The 14,447-nt window shown below is 45.3% G+C and overlaps 2 protein-coding genes across 3 annotated transcripts in view; one reads left to right on the top strand and one right to left on the bottom strand.

Moving 5' to 3' along the window:
- Window positions 1-11,225, top strand: part of LOC114044436 (uncharacterized protein FLJ43738-like) — a 36,468-nt gene extending 25,243 nt beyond the window's left edge. For both annotated transcript variants that reach the window (XM_027863885.1, XM_027863886.1), the window contains one exon: window positions 10,996-11,225. In XM_027863885.1, coding sequence (XP_027719686.1) covers window positions 10,996-11,033 — 38 coding nt within the window. In that variant the 3' untranslated portion in view covers window positions 11,034-11,225. The remainder of the gene's footprint in view (window positions 1-10,995) is intronic.
- The window catches only part of ACAD9 (acyl-CoA dehydrogenase family member 9), a 53,364-nt gene continuing 47,741 nt past the window's right edge, over window positions 8,825-14,447 (bottom strand). The window contains exons 14-18 of the mRNA XM_027863887.1: window positions 13,898-14,024; window positions 12,592-12,669; window positions 11,232-11,360; window positions 10,307-10,379; window positions 8,825-9,069 (exon numbers count right to left, since the gene is read on the bottom strand). Coding sequence (XP_027719688.1) covers window positions 8,969-9,069; window positions 10,307-10,379; window positions 11,232-11,360; window positions 12,592-12,669; window positions 13,898-14,024 — 508 coding nt within the window. The 3' untranslated portion in view covers window positions 8,825-8,968. The remainder of the gene's footprint in view (window positions 9,070-10,306; window positions 10,380-11,231; window positions 11,361-12,591; window positions 12,670-13,897; window positions 14,025-14,447) is intronic.

Consider the following 14,447-nt stretch of genomic DNA (forward strand, 5'->3'; position numbering starts at 1 on the left):
GTGTGTGTGTGTGTGTGTGTGTGTGTGTGTGTGTGTGTGTGTGTGTGGATATCTTCTGCCTGTGGGTATTGGGATGTTCATAGTAGAAAGACTTTGTTTGAACTCTCTGGCTGTGAGTTTTCCATTAGGGTCCAGGCAAGAAGAATGAGGACCTGAACTAGAATGGGAGTGACAGGGGACAGAAGACATATCCAAGAGGTGTTGTGAAGGTAGAAATGACTAGTCTGGGCAGTGGATTGAACACGTGGGGTGAATGCAAGGGAGAGTCTGAGGGTGACCTTGATGTTGTGATCCTGCGTGCCTTGGAGGATACGATACCCTTCATAGTCGTAGGGAATTTCAGGAAAGTTGGGAGACAGGAGGGAAGTGATGCCTTTTTTGGGGAGTTTGGGATGCCTACAGGACATCCTGCCACCAAGGATATTGGTTTAAGTGTAATCAGATGCTGTCGAACCTATTTATAGAGATATTTAGAAATATGTAAATAAGCATTTTCTTTGTCTATGGAAATGACTGGACTGTTTTTCAAAGAAATTGGTTTTGTTGGTTGGTTAGATATTTTTTTTTCCAGAGACGCTATTTCCAGAGAGCTCAAGCAGCTCATTAAATGCTGTTCTAGAAATAGATGCAATTTCACAGATGCTTCGTTTCACTTGGAATGGTTTTCTTAAAGACTGAAAACAAGTTTGAAGAGGACAATTTAGTAGGACAGACACCGAAAAAAAAAAACCCTAAAAAACCTCTCAGAACACAGAAGCCTGTCTTTCTGTCCTGCCCATGGTTTGATTTGCAAAAACATAAGGAAACCTAGTCAATGGCATAATTATCCTGATGAACACCTGCCTTGAATTATCAATTAATTTCCTAGCTTTGGCTCTTTGATTGTGGCTTCCAGCCTCCAGGACAAAGCCAGCCATGCAAGTAGTTCAGGGAACCCGCAGGGACCTTGACATCATTTGAACACCATTGCCAATGCTCCCTAGATTGACCATTGCGACAAAGTACCAGGATGTTGGCATTCCCACACTTCATCATTCACCATGCAGTCACAAAGTTTGTGATGAAAACTCCAAACTGCAAGAGGAAAAAAAAATCTCACAACTCATCCCACACCCTCTCTTTCCAAGGAATGTGATGTGAGATGTGTGTCCATTGATGTATAAAGCTTCCTAAGTGGTCTTTACTTAAGGTTTTTTGAGGGGGCCTAATTAGCCAGCATATTTAATTGAAACCCTGAGTAGTTCAATGGAAAATAAATGGAAAAGCATAATGGATTTTCTCATCTCCATGTATTAGAACAGGAATGGTAAAGAGGCATGCAAGAAAGAGGATTTGGGTACCTGCAGCTGACAGATTGAGAGAGTGGATTTATTCCATGGCTACTAAAAAAAAAAACAGAGCTTGCAGGTGAATAGAAACACAATCCACCAGCATAGCATGGAATACTGGAAGTTTTTCCCCGGGGTGGGGGGGGGGGGAAATCAAACAAATTCTTGCTGATAGATGTAGCTCCTCAGCAGTCAGGCCAAATTCAGAGGGAAAGAGATCCTGGTATCAGATGGACCTGACAACCAACTTTGGGACTGGCAGACTCCTTAAGTGAATGATGCAGCTCTCTCACAATGATGTGGTCTTCCCCACCATTTGAGTATATCCATCTAGTGCGGTATAGCATGTTTCAAGGGCCACAAATATTACCTAGTGAAAAGAGTGGTTAGATTGGCTCTACATTTTCACAGCATTTAAAAAATATGAGTATCTCTTTATCCTATTTTTGTAAAATTCCTTATAGGACACTTATTACTAATCACTGAAATTCATTAAGTATTTCAATGCCCAGATGTTACTTTTAGGCTCACAACTCTTGATAAATTTCTCTTTAAAGATGTTGTTAATTGAGTATCATCAAATATATGTTGCCAATTACCATTAGGCTAAAATCTCTTTTCTTTTAATTCTGAATTGCTTGAAGTCAAACTGTTTAATGAATGGATTGCTTTTGGTGCTTACTCCGTGCTTCCTAGGTAATGATACATATATCAATCAATCAACATTAATAAGCTACTATGACGTGGCAGGCACTGTGCTAAGCTGTGGGGCTACAAAAGAGGAAAAGACAGTCCTGAAGGAGCTTACAATCTAATAGGGGAGATAACATGCAAGCAAATATATACAAAGCAAGTTATATATAAGATAAATAAGAAATATAGTTGGTCCATCCTCATTATTCACAGATTCCATATTTGTGAATTTGCCCACTTGCTAAAATTTTTTTGTAGCCCCCAAATCAATACTCATGCTTTCACCATCATGCGCATGCAGAGTGCCGGACCTAGCTGAGATTGAACAAGGTGATGTTCTGTCTTCTTGTTTCTGTTTTCGTATTGTAAACAAGTATGCTTTTTGTGATTGATTTAGTGCTACATTTTTTGCACTTTTGTGGGTGATTTCACTGTTTAAAAGTCCCTAAGCGTGGAAGTGAAGTTCTCTCTAGTGTTTCTAAGCACTGGCCTAATGGAGAAAACCTATGTATTAGATAAGCTTCTACCACTGTTGTCTGTGAGTTCAATGTTAATGAGTCAACAATAGGGTATAGCCAGAAAAAAGAAGAAGAAATTTGTTGATCTATAAACGAGGCCTCTTGGGGAAAGTGCTGAAGTAAATGTTGTGACCAGAGGCTCACAGGAACCTAAGTGCGTATTTCTCCTAGGAGCAATGGTTCAGTATTTGCTAATTCAGTGTTTGTGGCAACTTTATAGAACATAACTACCTCAAATGATGGGAATCAATGGTAATTAACAGAGAGAAGTCACTAGAATTAAGAGGGATTGGGAGAGGCATCCAGTAAACTGTAGGATTTTATTTGAGACTTAAATGAAGCCAGAAGTGACAGTAGGGGAGGGACAGTGTCACAAGAATGGGGTCAGCCAGATAGAATTCCTGGAGCCGGGAGGTGGAAGATCTTGTTCGTGGAACAGCCTGGAGGTCAACGTCACTCGATCAAAGAGTACATGTTGGGGAGTAAGGTTTGAGAAGACTGGAAAGGGAGGAAGGAACTTGGTTAGGGAGAGCTTTGAATGCCAAACTGAGCATCCTGGAGGTCATAGGGAGCCCCTGGGATTTATCGAGTAGGAGAGGGTGACATGTTAGGACCTGTACTTTAGGGAAATCACTTCAGTGGCTAAATGGAGGATGGATTAGTATGGGGAGAGACTGGAAGCAAGCAGACCCACAAGCAGCTATGGCTTACAGTAATCAAGATATAAGGTGATGAGAGCCTGCACTAGAATGGTAGCAGCATCAGAGGAGAAAAGGGGGTATACTGGAGAGATGTCGCAGACGTGAAATTGACAAGCCTTGGCAACAGCCCGGACATGGCAGGGGGGTCCGAGGTAGGGAGGAATCCAGGATGACACCTAGGTTGGGAGCCTGAGGGACTGGAAGGAAGGTGGGGAGAGGGTTTGGGGAAAAGAAAATGAGTTCAGTTTTGGACATGCTTAGTTTGTCTACTGAAATCCAGTTCAAGATGTGTGAAAAGTAGTTGAAAATGCAACACTGGAGGTCAGCAGAGAGATTGGGGCAGGAGAGGCAGATTTGAGAATAATCGACATAGAGATGGCAATTAAAGCCTTAGGAGCTCATGAGATCACCAAGTGAATTAATACAGAGAGAGAGGTCAGGATCCTGAGGGAAAGAAGGTGTGACCTTGAAGAGGATCCAGGGAAGGGGACAGAGAAGGAGCAATCAGAGAAGTAGGAGGAGAACCAGGAGAAGTGTCCTGGAAACTAAGAGAAAAGAGAGTGTCATGGAGGGGAGAGGGATCAGCAATGCCAAAGGCTGCAGAGTGAGGATGGAGACATGGTCCTTGGATTTGGTAACTAAGAGAGCATTGGTTGCTTTGGAGAGAGCAGTTTTGATGGAATGATAAGGTCGGAATCTGGATTGTAAGGGGTTAAGAAGAGGGCGAGAGGAGAGAAAATGGAAGTACCTATTGTAGATGGTCTTTTTGAGGAGTTTAGCCATAAAGGGCTGAAGAGATATAGGATGATTAATAGGGATGATAGTGAGGATCAAATGAAGGTCTTTTCCAGGATGAGGGAGACATGGATAAGTGTGTAGGCAGTGGGGATGACAGAGGGGGCAATCTGTTGGAGGAGACAGGATGGAACAGGATTGCTTGTGCAGGTAAAGGGAGTAAGGCCAGTTCTTCATGAGAGATGGAGGTGAAGGAGAGAGTGGTAGAAGGAATAGAAGTGATATGAGGTGAGGAAGGGGGGAGAAGAGGGAGCTTCTGAATGACCTCAATTTTTTTTCTGTTAAATACGAAGCAAGGTTCTCAGCTGAGACAGTGGGGTTAGGGGGACCCAGGGGAGGTTTGAAGAGGGATGAAAAGGTTTGGAAGAGCCACTGTGGAGAATGGGATAATGAGTTGATAAGGGAGGTATAGTAGGACTGCCTAGCAGCAGTGAGAGTCCGTAATATACATTTGTAGGAGATCCAGTCAGAACAGTTATATAATTTTCTCCATTTTTATTCAGCAGCATGAGTATAGGAGCAAAGGTGACGAGTGATAAGAATGATCTAAGGCTGAGATTTGGCTGGGTATAATCAGTAAGAGAGAAGGACAGCATAGAGTTGAATGGATTTACCCAGGGGTAAAGATGAGGAAAAGGGGAGAGTGGCTAGTTCGGGGAGATGGCGCAGGAGAAAATGAGAGGGCCAGGGACTAGAGGTCGTGGTGTGGACAGAGAGTAGTTTTGTAAGGAAAGGCAGAGGGAGAGGTGAAAAACCAACAGACTATGGCTGGATAGGGGGATTTTGGAGTTCTTGAACATGTGAGTAGTACGTTTGTGAGTGATGGCAAGGTTACAGGTATGGTCATCTTTGTGTGTGGCTGAGGTGGGGTTGAGGAACCAGAGTGAAGGTGCAACCAGCACTGGAAAAGGTGGCCAGGGTGACTGTGTCATCAGAGGAAAGCCAGATTTCAGCAATAGTTTGTAGATGGAAGGATGGCAGAGGAAAAGATTTAGCATAAAGAGGAGTTTGTTGACTATGGAACAGGCATTCCAGAGGGCACAGTGGAAGGGCTAGGTGGTGTTTGGTGGAAACTTGAGGGTGGGATGGTTGAGGGGGATGAGAATGAGGACTCAGGTGGTAGGGGTCGGATGGGGGATGGGGTTTGGATGATGATCTACAGGAGTTCAGTCACTAGGAGGTATGGCCAGATGTGAGAATGTTCATCACTGAGTGGAGGGCGTCACTTCTCTTCCCAGTAGAGGTTGGAGGTCAGACTGGAGGTAAGTGCAGTATGAGATGGGAGTACAAAGTCAGATGGGGGGCCCTGCTTCACAACTCCTCTTCCCTCCAAAGGTTGGAGGTTAGGTAAGAAAGGGGCACAGCAGGAGAGAAAAGTCACATTCTCTAGGGGCAGCGAGGTGGTGCAGTGGACAGAGCTCTGGCCTTGGAATCAGGAGGACCTGAGTTCAAATGTGGCCTGACACTTACTAGCTGTGTGACCCTGGACAAGTCACTTAACCCCAATTGTCTCAAAAAAAAAAAAAAGTCGCATTCTTCATGGACTTTTCTCTTCCTCTTCTCAAAAGGACGGATGCAGCAAGAGATGGGAGGCCTGAAGTCAAGGGGTGGGTCACTTCTCTGCACCAGAGGGTCTCCACCTCCTGGTTGGGAGTCTGGCATGGTGGCATGGGATGGAGGTTGCTGTGTGTTGGGGCAGATGGAAGAAGCCCAGCCCAGCCCATCGCAGCCTTTCTTCAGGTCAGGCTGCACCTGGCAGGAGATGGACAGCGCCAGGCACGAGGCCAGAGGAATACCTCTTCTGGCTGCTCTTCTCCCCTGAGGAGGCTGGCTACGCAAGGCAGCAGTAGGCAGGGGAAGGGCCTTTCACATTTCCTGGGATCCTTTATTTGAGGCCATGGGCTCAAACACTGGGATCATATATTCACTCATAAGGGTTTTGAGTTGGAAGGTACCTTAGTCAAACCTCCTCATTTTAGAGATGAAGAAACTGAGGTTCATAAAGACGGGAAGATTTTGCCCAAGGCCAGTGTTCTCCCGTTTTGGACATTCTACCGTCATGTCTGCTGTGGCTTCAGAAAGGGGTGAAATGAGCTCTAGCTGAAACTGAGGGCAGGACAGGCCTGGAGAAAGGCAATTATGTGTGGGATTTTCTTTTGGGTCTAAAATTTACCGTGGCAAAAGCACAGCAGGTATAGAGGTGGGAATCTTAAAAAACAAACAAACAAAAAACAGATCTATTTACAGTTATGGAGTTAAGAGAAAATCATCATTATTGCTGCAGTATTTGTGACTAATGGAAAGGGCTCTTCCATGCATGACCTTTCAAAATTTTTCATTAGAATACTTGGGGGGCATGTTTAATCTTTACAGAGTGCAAGCTCCTTGAGGGCAGACTTTTCCTCTTGCCCCATGCCCAGTATATGCCTGGCACTAAATAATTGCTTGCTAACTGATCAGTTGGTCGACAATGGCCTCAGTCATTATCCCCTGCCTTGCCATGGCCACACTTTATCCAGTTGCTGACCAAATGTGGGTAATGGACACGCAGAAGCCGCTTTAGGCCAGGAAGTCTCCTTTAGGGGGCACCATTTAGAGCTTTGTCTTGGACTCTCTATTAGGGATGGCCAAATTTAATCTCTAGGCAAATATCAGGAAACCATCTGTTTTTTCATTCTTATGACAGTGTGTGTGTGTGTGTGTGTGTGTGAGGGGGGATGAGGCAGCAGCTATAGAGTGGTACTGGTGTTTCTAGCGGGGCCAGTTATCAGTACCAAGTGTAGGATTTTAGAAAGGTCCACAGATGCTAAATGATTGTTAGAAGTCTGACTCCCTCTTTTAACAGATGAAGAAACAGAAGTTTATAGAGGTTAAGGTACTAAGTGGCAGTGCTGAGATATGAACCACGGTCCTGACTCCAAATCCAGCACTTTCCACAATGCCAGACTGTTCAGAGTGTGCCACTGCTAACTTTTAAAATAGAAGCAGCGATCACGAGTTGGCTCACCATCACCAAGAATAGATCATGCCAAAGAGACATTTCCCAACAGATAAATGGTCAAAGGAGTGAACAGTTTTCAGAAAAACTGCAAGCTCTCAACAACCATTAAAACAGCTAGATGAGGGGCAGCTAGGTGGTGCAGTGGTTAGAGCGCTGAGCCTGAAATCAGGAAGACCTCAGTTCAAATCTGACCTCAGACACTTACTAGCTGTGTGAGCCTGGGCAAGTCACTTAACCCTGCTTGCCTAAGTTTGCTCATCTGTAAAATGAGCTGGAGAAAGAAATGACAAATCATTCCAGTACCTTTGTCAAACAAGCCCCAAATGGGGTCATGAAGAGTCAGGCACAACTGAATGAAAGAACAAAAAGTAAAACAACTCTGAAATTTTACCTCCTACTCAGCAAATTGGCAAAAGTAACAGTTAATGTTAGAGGGATTGTGAGGACAGGCATACTAATACTGTTGGTGAATTGGTTCTACTGTTCTGGAAGTTTGGAATTGGAATAAACTGCTTCTATATGCTTTGGCCAGCAATCCTAGTATTAGGCATATGAACCAAGGAGTTAATAATGTAATATGGCAACCAAAAAATGAATCGGGCCTTAGGATCATAGAGTGAGAGCTGGACGGGTTCTCGGGAACCATCTAGGCCAACTCTCTCCTTTTGCAGATGAGGAAACTGAGGCTGGGGAGGTGAAGTTGCTGGCCAAGGTTCTAGAGGTACCAAAGATTGGAGGTGGGGTTGGACCTGGTCCTTAGACTCCACAAACAAGCGCTGTCCCCATTGGACCCCACGGCCTTCTCGGGCTACAGTAAGGAAGGTACCCCACTGTGCTCTGCCCTGGCAAGGCCACCTTGCCAGGTGCCTTGTTCATGAGTAGGCACCTCCATTTTGGGAAGAACATCAGTAAGCCAGAATGTGCAAAGGAGGGAAACCAGGACAGGGAAGGGCCCAAAGTTCATGCTGGGTGAGGACTGGCTGAAGCAGTCAGGGCAGTTTAGTCTAAAGAAGGGCAGGGAAGGAATGCTAAAGAGGCTTCATGTTTAAGAAACACTTGCTAACCAGGAGCTATGAGTAATGAAATGGCCCTCCCCCCTCTGCCTTGGAGTTCCTCCGAGGCAGTGGATTCCTCCACATTGGGCCTCTGTGGGAAGATCCCTTTTCAGGCAGGGGTGGGCTTAGAGGGTCTCGAGTCCCTTCCTGTCCTGACATTCTGGCTTTTGTTCAGTGAGGTTTGGAGCATGGGTTCTGGTGGCGCGTGAAGGTTAACTTGAGGAAGGGCGGGATGTAACCTGAGTTAAGAGGCTCTGGTCAAACAGATCATTTGCTTTTCTCTGGGGATGGGGATCCCAAGCTCTTCTGTCACCTGCAGTCAAGCAGATGGGGCAGACTAAGAAGCGAGTGTTCATTCCGAGCTTAACAAGATGGCGGCTGGTCTGAAGATGAAGGTGCCCAGGCACTGGCTGGATCCTAGCCGTCGTCAGCCTCTGGCCTGATCCAGGGATCTCCCCGCCACAGCTCTAAGAATGGGAGAAGTTCAGAAGATGTGGGTGTCCTCATATCGACTGTTTGCTCTCCAACAACTTGACAAGTTGGACTCTGAGCTCCCTTTACCAAAGCCTTCATTCTCTGCCCCGTGAGGAACATAAACCATGTGGAAGGAGATTGTGCTAGGAGAGGACTCAGTTTAGCAAAATTTAGGACCATTCTCAAGGCAAAATGGAGTCCCTTTAGAAACCTGAAAAAAGGAATTAAATAGAGCTTTAAATATTTTTAATAAAACCTATTCACAATTATTAATTTCTTTATTCTGTGAAAAAATGGCAAGTGTCTTTCTAAATCAGACCCATATAAAGTCATGAGCTGATGCAGTTCAAAGACATGGTCGATCGTGATCATATATGGATTCCAGGAACACCTGCCCCTCTTCTCAGAATATCCTTTCCAAGGGATGAGCACATGTGTAAGATCTATTACCCAGTACCAGCTGAGCAGCTTTTTTAATGTGTTCATCTAGATTTTCAGAAGAATCTGGAAAAAAAAATAGAAAAAACAAACAGATGACAGTGACAGATGTCAATGCTGCCATTACAGCATTTGAGAAAAAGCATAAAGAAAAGGCAATCGATCTCTGTACGAGGGCAGAGAAAAGCAGTCTATCTAATCAGTTGACTTTGGGGCATCCCACTGTTGTAGGCCCAGGTAATTACCCAAGGCACTTTCTCCTCAGGAGAGAATGGAATGAGAGCCCGATGGGGCCCACAATCAAGCAGGAGTGTAAGACTGGCTCGTGGAAAGTCTAACGGTGAGATGCAAAACAAATGCCCCGAGAAGGGAAGGGAGCGTTAGCTATGACCGAATGATACAGAGGAAGCCGATTCACTCTCTCCTGAACGTCCAAATGCCCCCAACCTGGGGCTATGGGATTACTCTTTTGGCTGCTGCTTTCCTATCTAGGATAGAAAAGAATGTTGGCAATCCCCATGACTTTTCTAGACAAACATCTGTAGCATTCAGAGCAAATAAAATTCATTAAGCATCTTGGGATTGTATTCTTAACTATCAGCAGCTACTGATTAATAAACACAGAAAACACAATTCCTGCTCCCTTTCCTAGGAACCTCTCTCCCAAAGAGGCTCCAGGAGCATGATCCAGCAATAACCATAGTCTGATGTGGCGGTCCTATCTGCCAGCCAGAACCACTACACAAGGGTCACCTTTCTGGGCAGTTGAAGAGAAACCCCCAATAAAACAGCCCTACTGTGGGGAAGTTCCACATACTTCTCTGCCCAACAATGCATGCACTGTAGGTCTCACTAAGATGTCTTGTTTGATTGCCTTAAGCTTGTGGGAAACATCCAGCTAATTTCCATTACAGGGGCCAGGGCACCACTCACGAAGGTCTTTTTGTTGTTGTTGCTGCCGTGGTTCTATTACGAAAGATAACGATGAATTACTGTAAGAACCATACAATGCCTTGATTCCTAGGGCGTGTGAAAATGCTGACTGCCAGAGGAATTAACACCTTTTTCTGATACGTTATCCTATACTAAGAGGCACGAAGGAGAGAGGAAGAGGCACTGAGTTTGGCTACCTGATGAGGTTGAACAAGTATAAACAAGACCTTCATTTGAAAATGTGCTCACTGTTATTCCTTACTCTTACACAGATAAATAATCAAGAAGAATTCTGAACTAGACCATCTTCATAATCACCAGCCTGTGTCCGAAGTCCCACTATTCGACTGGGCCTTCCCACATCACTTACATTTTTCTAGCTGAGACAAGTTGTAAAGATTCTTGAAATATGCCTCGGTGCAGAAAATATTTGTCAGTAGAACCTAACATAAAAAAATATAAACATCAGCAGATTTAAAATTTTCCTCTTTTAAACAAATACATTCAGTATTCTCGACCTTGGGGTGAACTGGGCTAGCAAGAAACAGAGCAGGAGTCGAGTAAAGGACAGCCCCCAAACTCTCATGGTGATGCGCTGAGCGTATCTGCATGGGCCAATGGGAAGACGAGAAGAGGAGCAGCGGGGGCACGTGTGGGTGGGCTGTGTCTTCTCTGGGGTCCCCGCAGCAGGGACAGGGCTGGAGTCAGGAATGGTGAGTACAGCCAGGCTCAGAGCAATGATGCTAGTTCTCGAGCCTTTTTCCAAGGAGTTCTGTCATTTGTAGCCCCCATCCCTCCCCTTGATTACGGAACAGAGCTGAGTTGTAATTTATGGATTGTCAAGTCCCACAACATTACACACCGGTAATGAGAGGAAAAGCCTCAGAGGTCATTTGGTTGAACACTCCTAGAAATGTTACATCCAAGGGCACAGAGTGAATTACTACAAACAGTTCTACCTACATTGTACAGATAAATGCTATTCCGCTTACTTCCCTGGTGTAAAAAATGTCATGGAATCACTGAATATAAGAAAAACTCTTTCATTTTTTTCTGCAGGCAAGGCGAAAACTAACCAGAAGAATCGAGTCCTTTAATAACTGATCCTGTTGCTTACTAGCAAATTGTAATCATCAAACCTGTTCCCCAAAGAAATGCTTCTGTTTCTAAAACCAACTGCATTTAAAAAACAACATATTGAAAGCAAATGGATAAATGGGTTCACCATATATGTACTGAACTTAGGAGAGAAAAACTGCCTGCAGCCCCAGCCCCAGCCCCACTCCCACACTCACCTCATGGTCATGGTTGTGCAGCCCGAGGCGGACGGAACGGCTGGATCTGGAGAGGACGGCGGTCATGGCGTACAGGTTAATCAGGATGTCCGCCATTCGCTTCATGGCCAACTGCTCTTCCACGATAGTCTGAGAAAACACAGAAGACATCACTGGAAATTCACAGCCACCTTCAGCACATGCTGATGTCCTCGGTCTCTAAATGGGACTTGGAAGAGCAAAAACTACCACGTAGGGAGGGAACCAACCCAGATTTCAGCAAATGCTGCAGCACTACGGAAAGGGGGGAGACTGAGGGCAGGTCAGCTCCAGGAGAGAGCCCTCAGAGCGGGGTCTTCAGCACACTCCCTCCTTTAGCCCCTCAGCACGTCCTGCGGTCTGCTTCTTCAAGCTACTCAGATGCAGCCCTGGCTGCAGAGAGAGCTTTATCCGTGGCTGGAGGAGGCCCTTGTCCGATCCCCTACACGATTCCCTCCTGGGGAATGAATGTGAGAATCCCACACAGGGTTGGCCTTGCAGGGCCGTCCAGGCCTCGGCCTCCGGGGGAGTTTTTCTGCAGAAGGACCAAGTGAGAGCCTCCTTGCCCTAGGTTAGTCTTGACATGCTGAGATGATTAAACCCTCCCAATTGAACCTTTCACAACCAACGGACTTGACATGCTGTATGAGTCGGGTCTTTGTTGGCTATAAAGATGGAGCAATCTCCCTAATTTCTGAGAGAGAAGGAGATCTGATGGCCCCAAACATTCGAGATGTTTTTGAAATCCCCATGGTGATAATGAAAGCTCTACTAAAGTCTTTCTGCTTAAATCTAGGATAGACCTGAGGATGAGTAAGGCCCAATCCTTGCCCCGAGAGACTCAGAATTTAGTAGGCAGAATCAACTACACACAGGAATGGTGAGAATGCCACATGTGCTCAATGAACAGGCCACAGGGAAGGACCATTCCCGAGAGGGAAGATGAAGGCAGGCTTTGGGTTAGAGGCAGCAGTACCAAGCCTGGGCCCTGAAGGACAGGTGGGATTAGAACATTCTAAGTGGATTCTCTTCCCTGTTATCAGTTGGTGGTGACCTCGGCCCTGTCAGTGTCACTCTCTGACTCCCTCCCGGGCTGAGACGAGGAGCATGCTGTGTGGAAAAACCTAGCCCGTCCCGTGACTGAAAACTGCTGTAATGAGAGCATTTAGAAAGGGCAGCGGCGGCTCTCGCACAAGCTGCTCTGTAACCTTGCAGAACGGCGGGCGTTTGTGCTCCGAAGTGAAGAGCTTTTCTGCAGGGTTGAAGCTGACTTGCGGTGACTTCTCAGCCCTGGTCCCTTTGCTGGACAGATGCGTCACTGACCAACGAGAGGGTTAGTTACCTTGCCAAACCGCCTTAGCAGCACCTCCACCGTTCTCCCAAAATAATACACATTTTCTTCCAGTCGGTTTGCACTCTCCTATGAGGGAAGCAGAACACACAGCTGCAGAGTTCATAACTTGGAAAAGGGAATGGAATTTAACACCACTTAATCACCATGACTCTGGGTGCAAACCAGAGCAGCACCACAGTCCCCCATATCTCCTGGGTTCCCACCCAGACTTTTCGTGTTCCCACTTGTGTGGCACATGGGAACTGGAAGTGTGGATATCAAGACTAGCCTTGCCACAGCTATCACTCCCCACAGATGGGCACTGTCTGCAGAGTGGGCACACTGAGTAGTTGGGGTAGCAAATAATCAAGCTTCAAGCGACTTGCCCACCAAATAGAATCCATTTTGTGGCTACTATTTTTTGCATTTTTCTATGGCCTCAAAAAGAAAGATCTGGCATTCTTAACTCATTTTATGCTCACTTTATCATTTTTTCCCTGTAAGGTAGATTAGCTTCTTAAGCGCTAATCAAACAAAAATTACAACCTCCCTCAATTGGGGTTTCTCAGGAAGAATCATTCCCAAAAGTAAAAGGTTGTACACATTAAATCAAATTTTAAAATAAAAAAAAGTCTGTTAGTTTTGTGCCTAATTTTATTAATTTCTCTAAGAAGATTTTTAAAAAGGGTTCTTCAGTAATGCAGATATGTGACTAGACAGCTGGAAGAGGAACCTTCTCCCCCAGTCCTGTGGGTGTAGATGAGCATGTGATCTATAAGTTAAGATCCTGTGATCTGAAGTAACTGTGCCAAATGAATTTAATTTGAGGGAGGAATTAATGGGAAATTTGGAAAGAAATGATTAGAAAAATAGTGTACAATTAATAAGCAAAACAGTAGTGGGATAAAAACAATAGGTCATCTAGATCTGTGGACTAAGGACACTTGAGTAAGCCAGACAGAACTTGAACAGATTGTTAAGGGAGAGGAAAAGGTAAGTGGGTTGGGATCTCCCATATAAAAAGGTATCAAAGAGATGAATGAAAAAAAACAAAACAAAACACCAAAACTGTGTTCAAAGTATCGTAGGATTTAGAACCAGAAGAGGCCTTGACAACATCTTGTCCGGGGGTTCCTTCAAATGCAGCAAATGAATCTGTCTTGTGGTAAGGATAGGGAGAGAGCCCAGGGCTACCCCCTCCACCTAACCTAAACCTCAGGGGTGCTGGCCTAGGACAAAGCATTACACACACCCCCTCTCAATGGATTATCGCTAGCCTCTTGGAGCTCCACCCATCAGTGTAAGCCATCCTCACCTCCACACTGGGATGCACCACTCCATCTCTTCCCGTCAGACCAAGACTGACCTTCCTGTTCAGGCTATCTCCAAGTATGGCTGACACATGTTCCATTGCAACACGCAAGTTCCCCTTCTGCAGATCCCTGAAATGAGATCCACAAACCACCTCAAAAGCCAGGCACCAATGTTCTGTGCCAGTCATGGCCAAGAGTTCTGACAAAGGATGATGACGGCTTATTTCTAAAAACAGCATTTCAGCAGAAAGGCTGTTTGTTCAAAATACACCCCACAGATTACCCGCAATCCAGATCCTTTGTTAACACAAAGTATCATCCAAGCCCGAGACATTCGTTTGTGCTAAGAGCGACAGTTTATGGAAAGTGTAATTCCAAAGCATTTTGCTTTCATAGTGACTGAGGACAAAGGGCAGATGTTATGATCTTCATTTTACTGATAAAGAGACTGGGGCTCAGGAAGCATAAGAGGTTTGCTTAAGGCCACACTGGAAGATGTGTATTATTCTGGGAGCGCAGTTGGCAAGGTAACTAACCTTCTCCTCGGTCAGT

Source organism: Vombatus ursinus, unplaced genomic scaffold (assembly GCF_900497805.2).
Source record: "Vombatus ursinus unplaced genomic scaffold, bare-nosed wombat genome assembly UNPS02014773.1, whole genome shotgun sequence".
Classification (NCBI taxonomy): Eukaryota; Metazoa; Chordata; class Mammalia; order Diprotodontia; family Vombatidae; genus Vombatus; species Vombatus ursinus.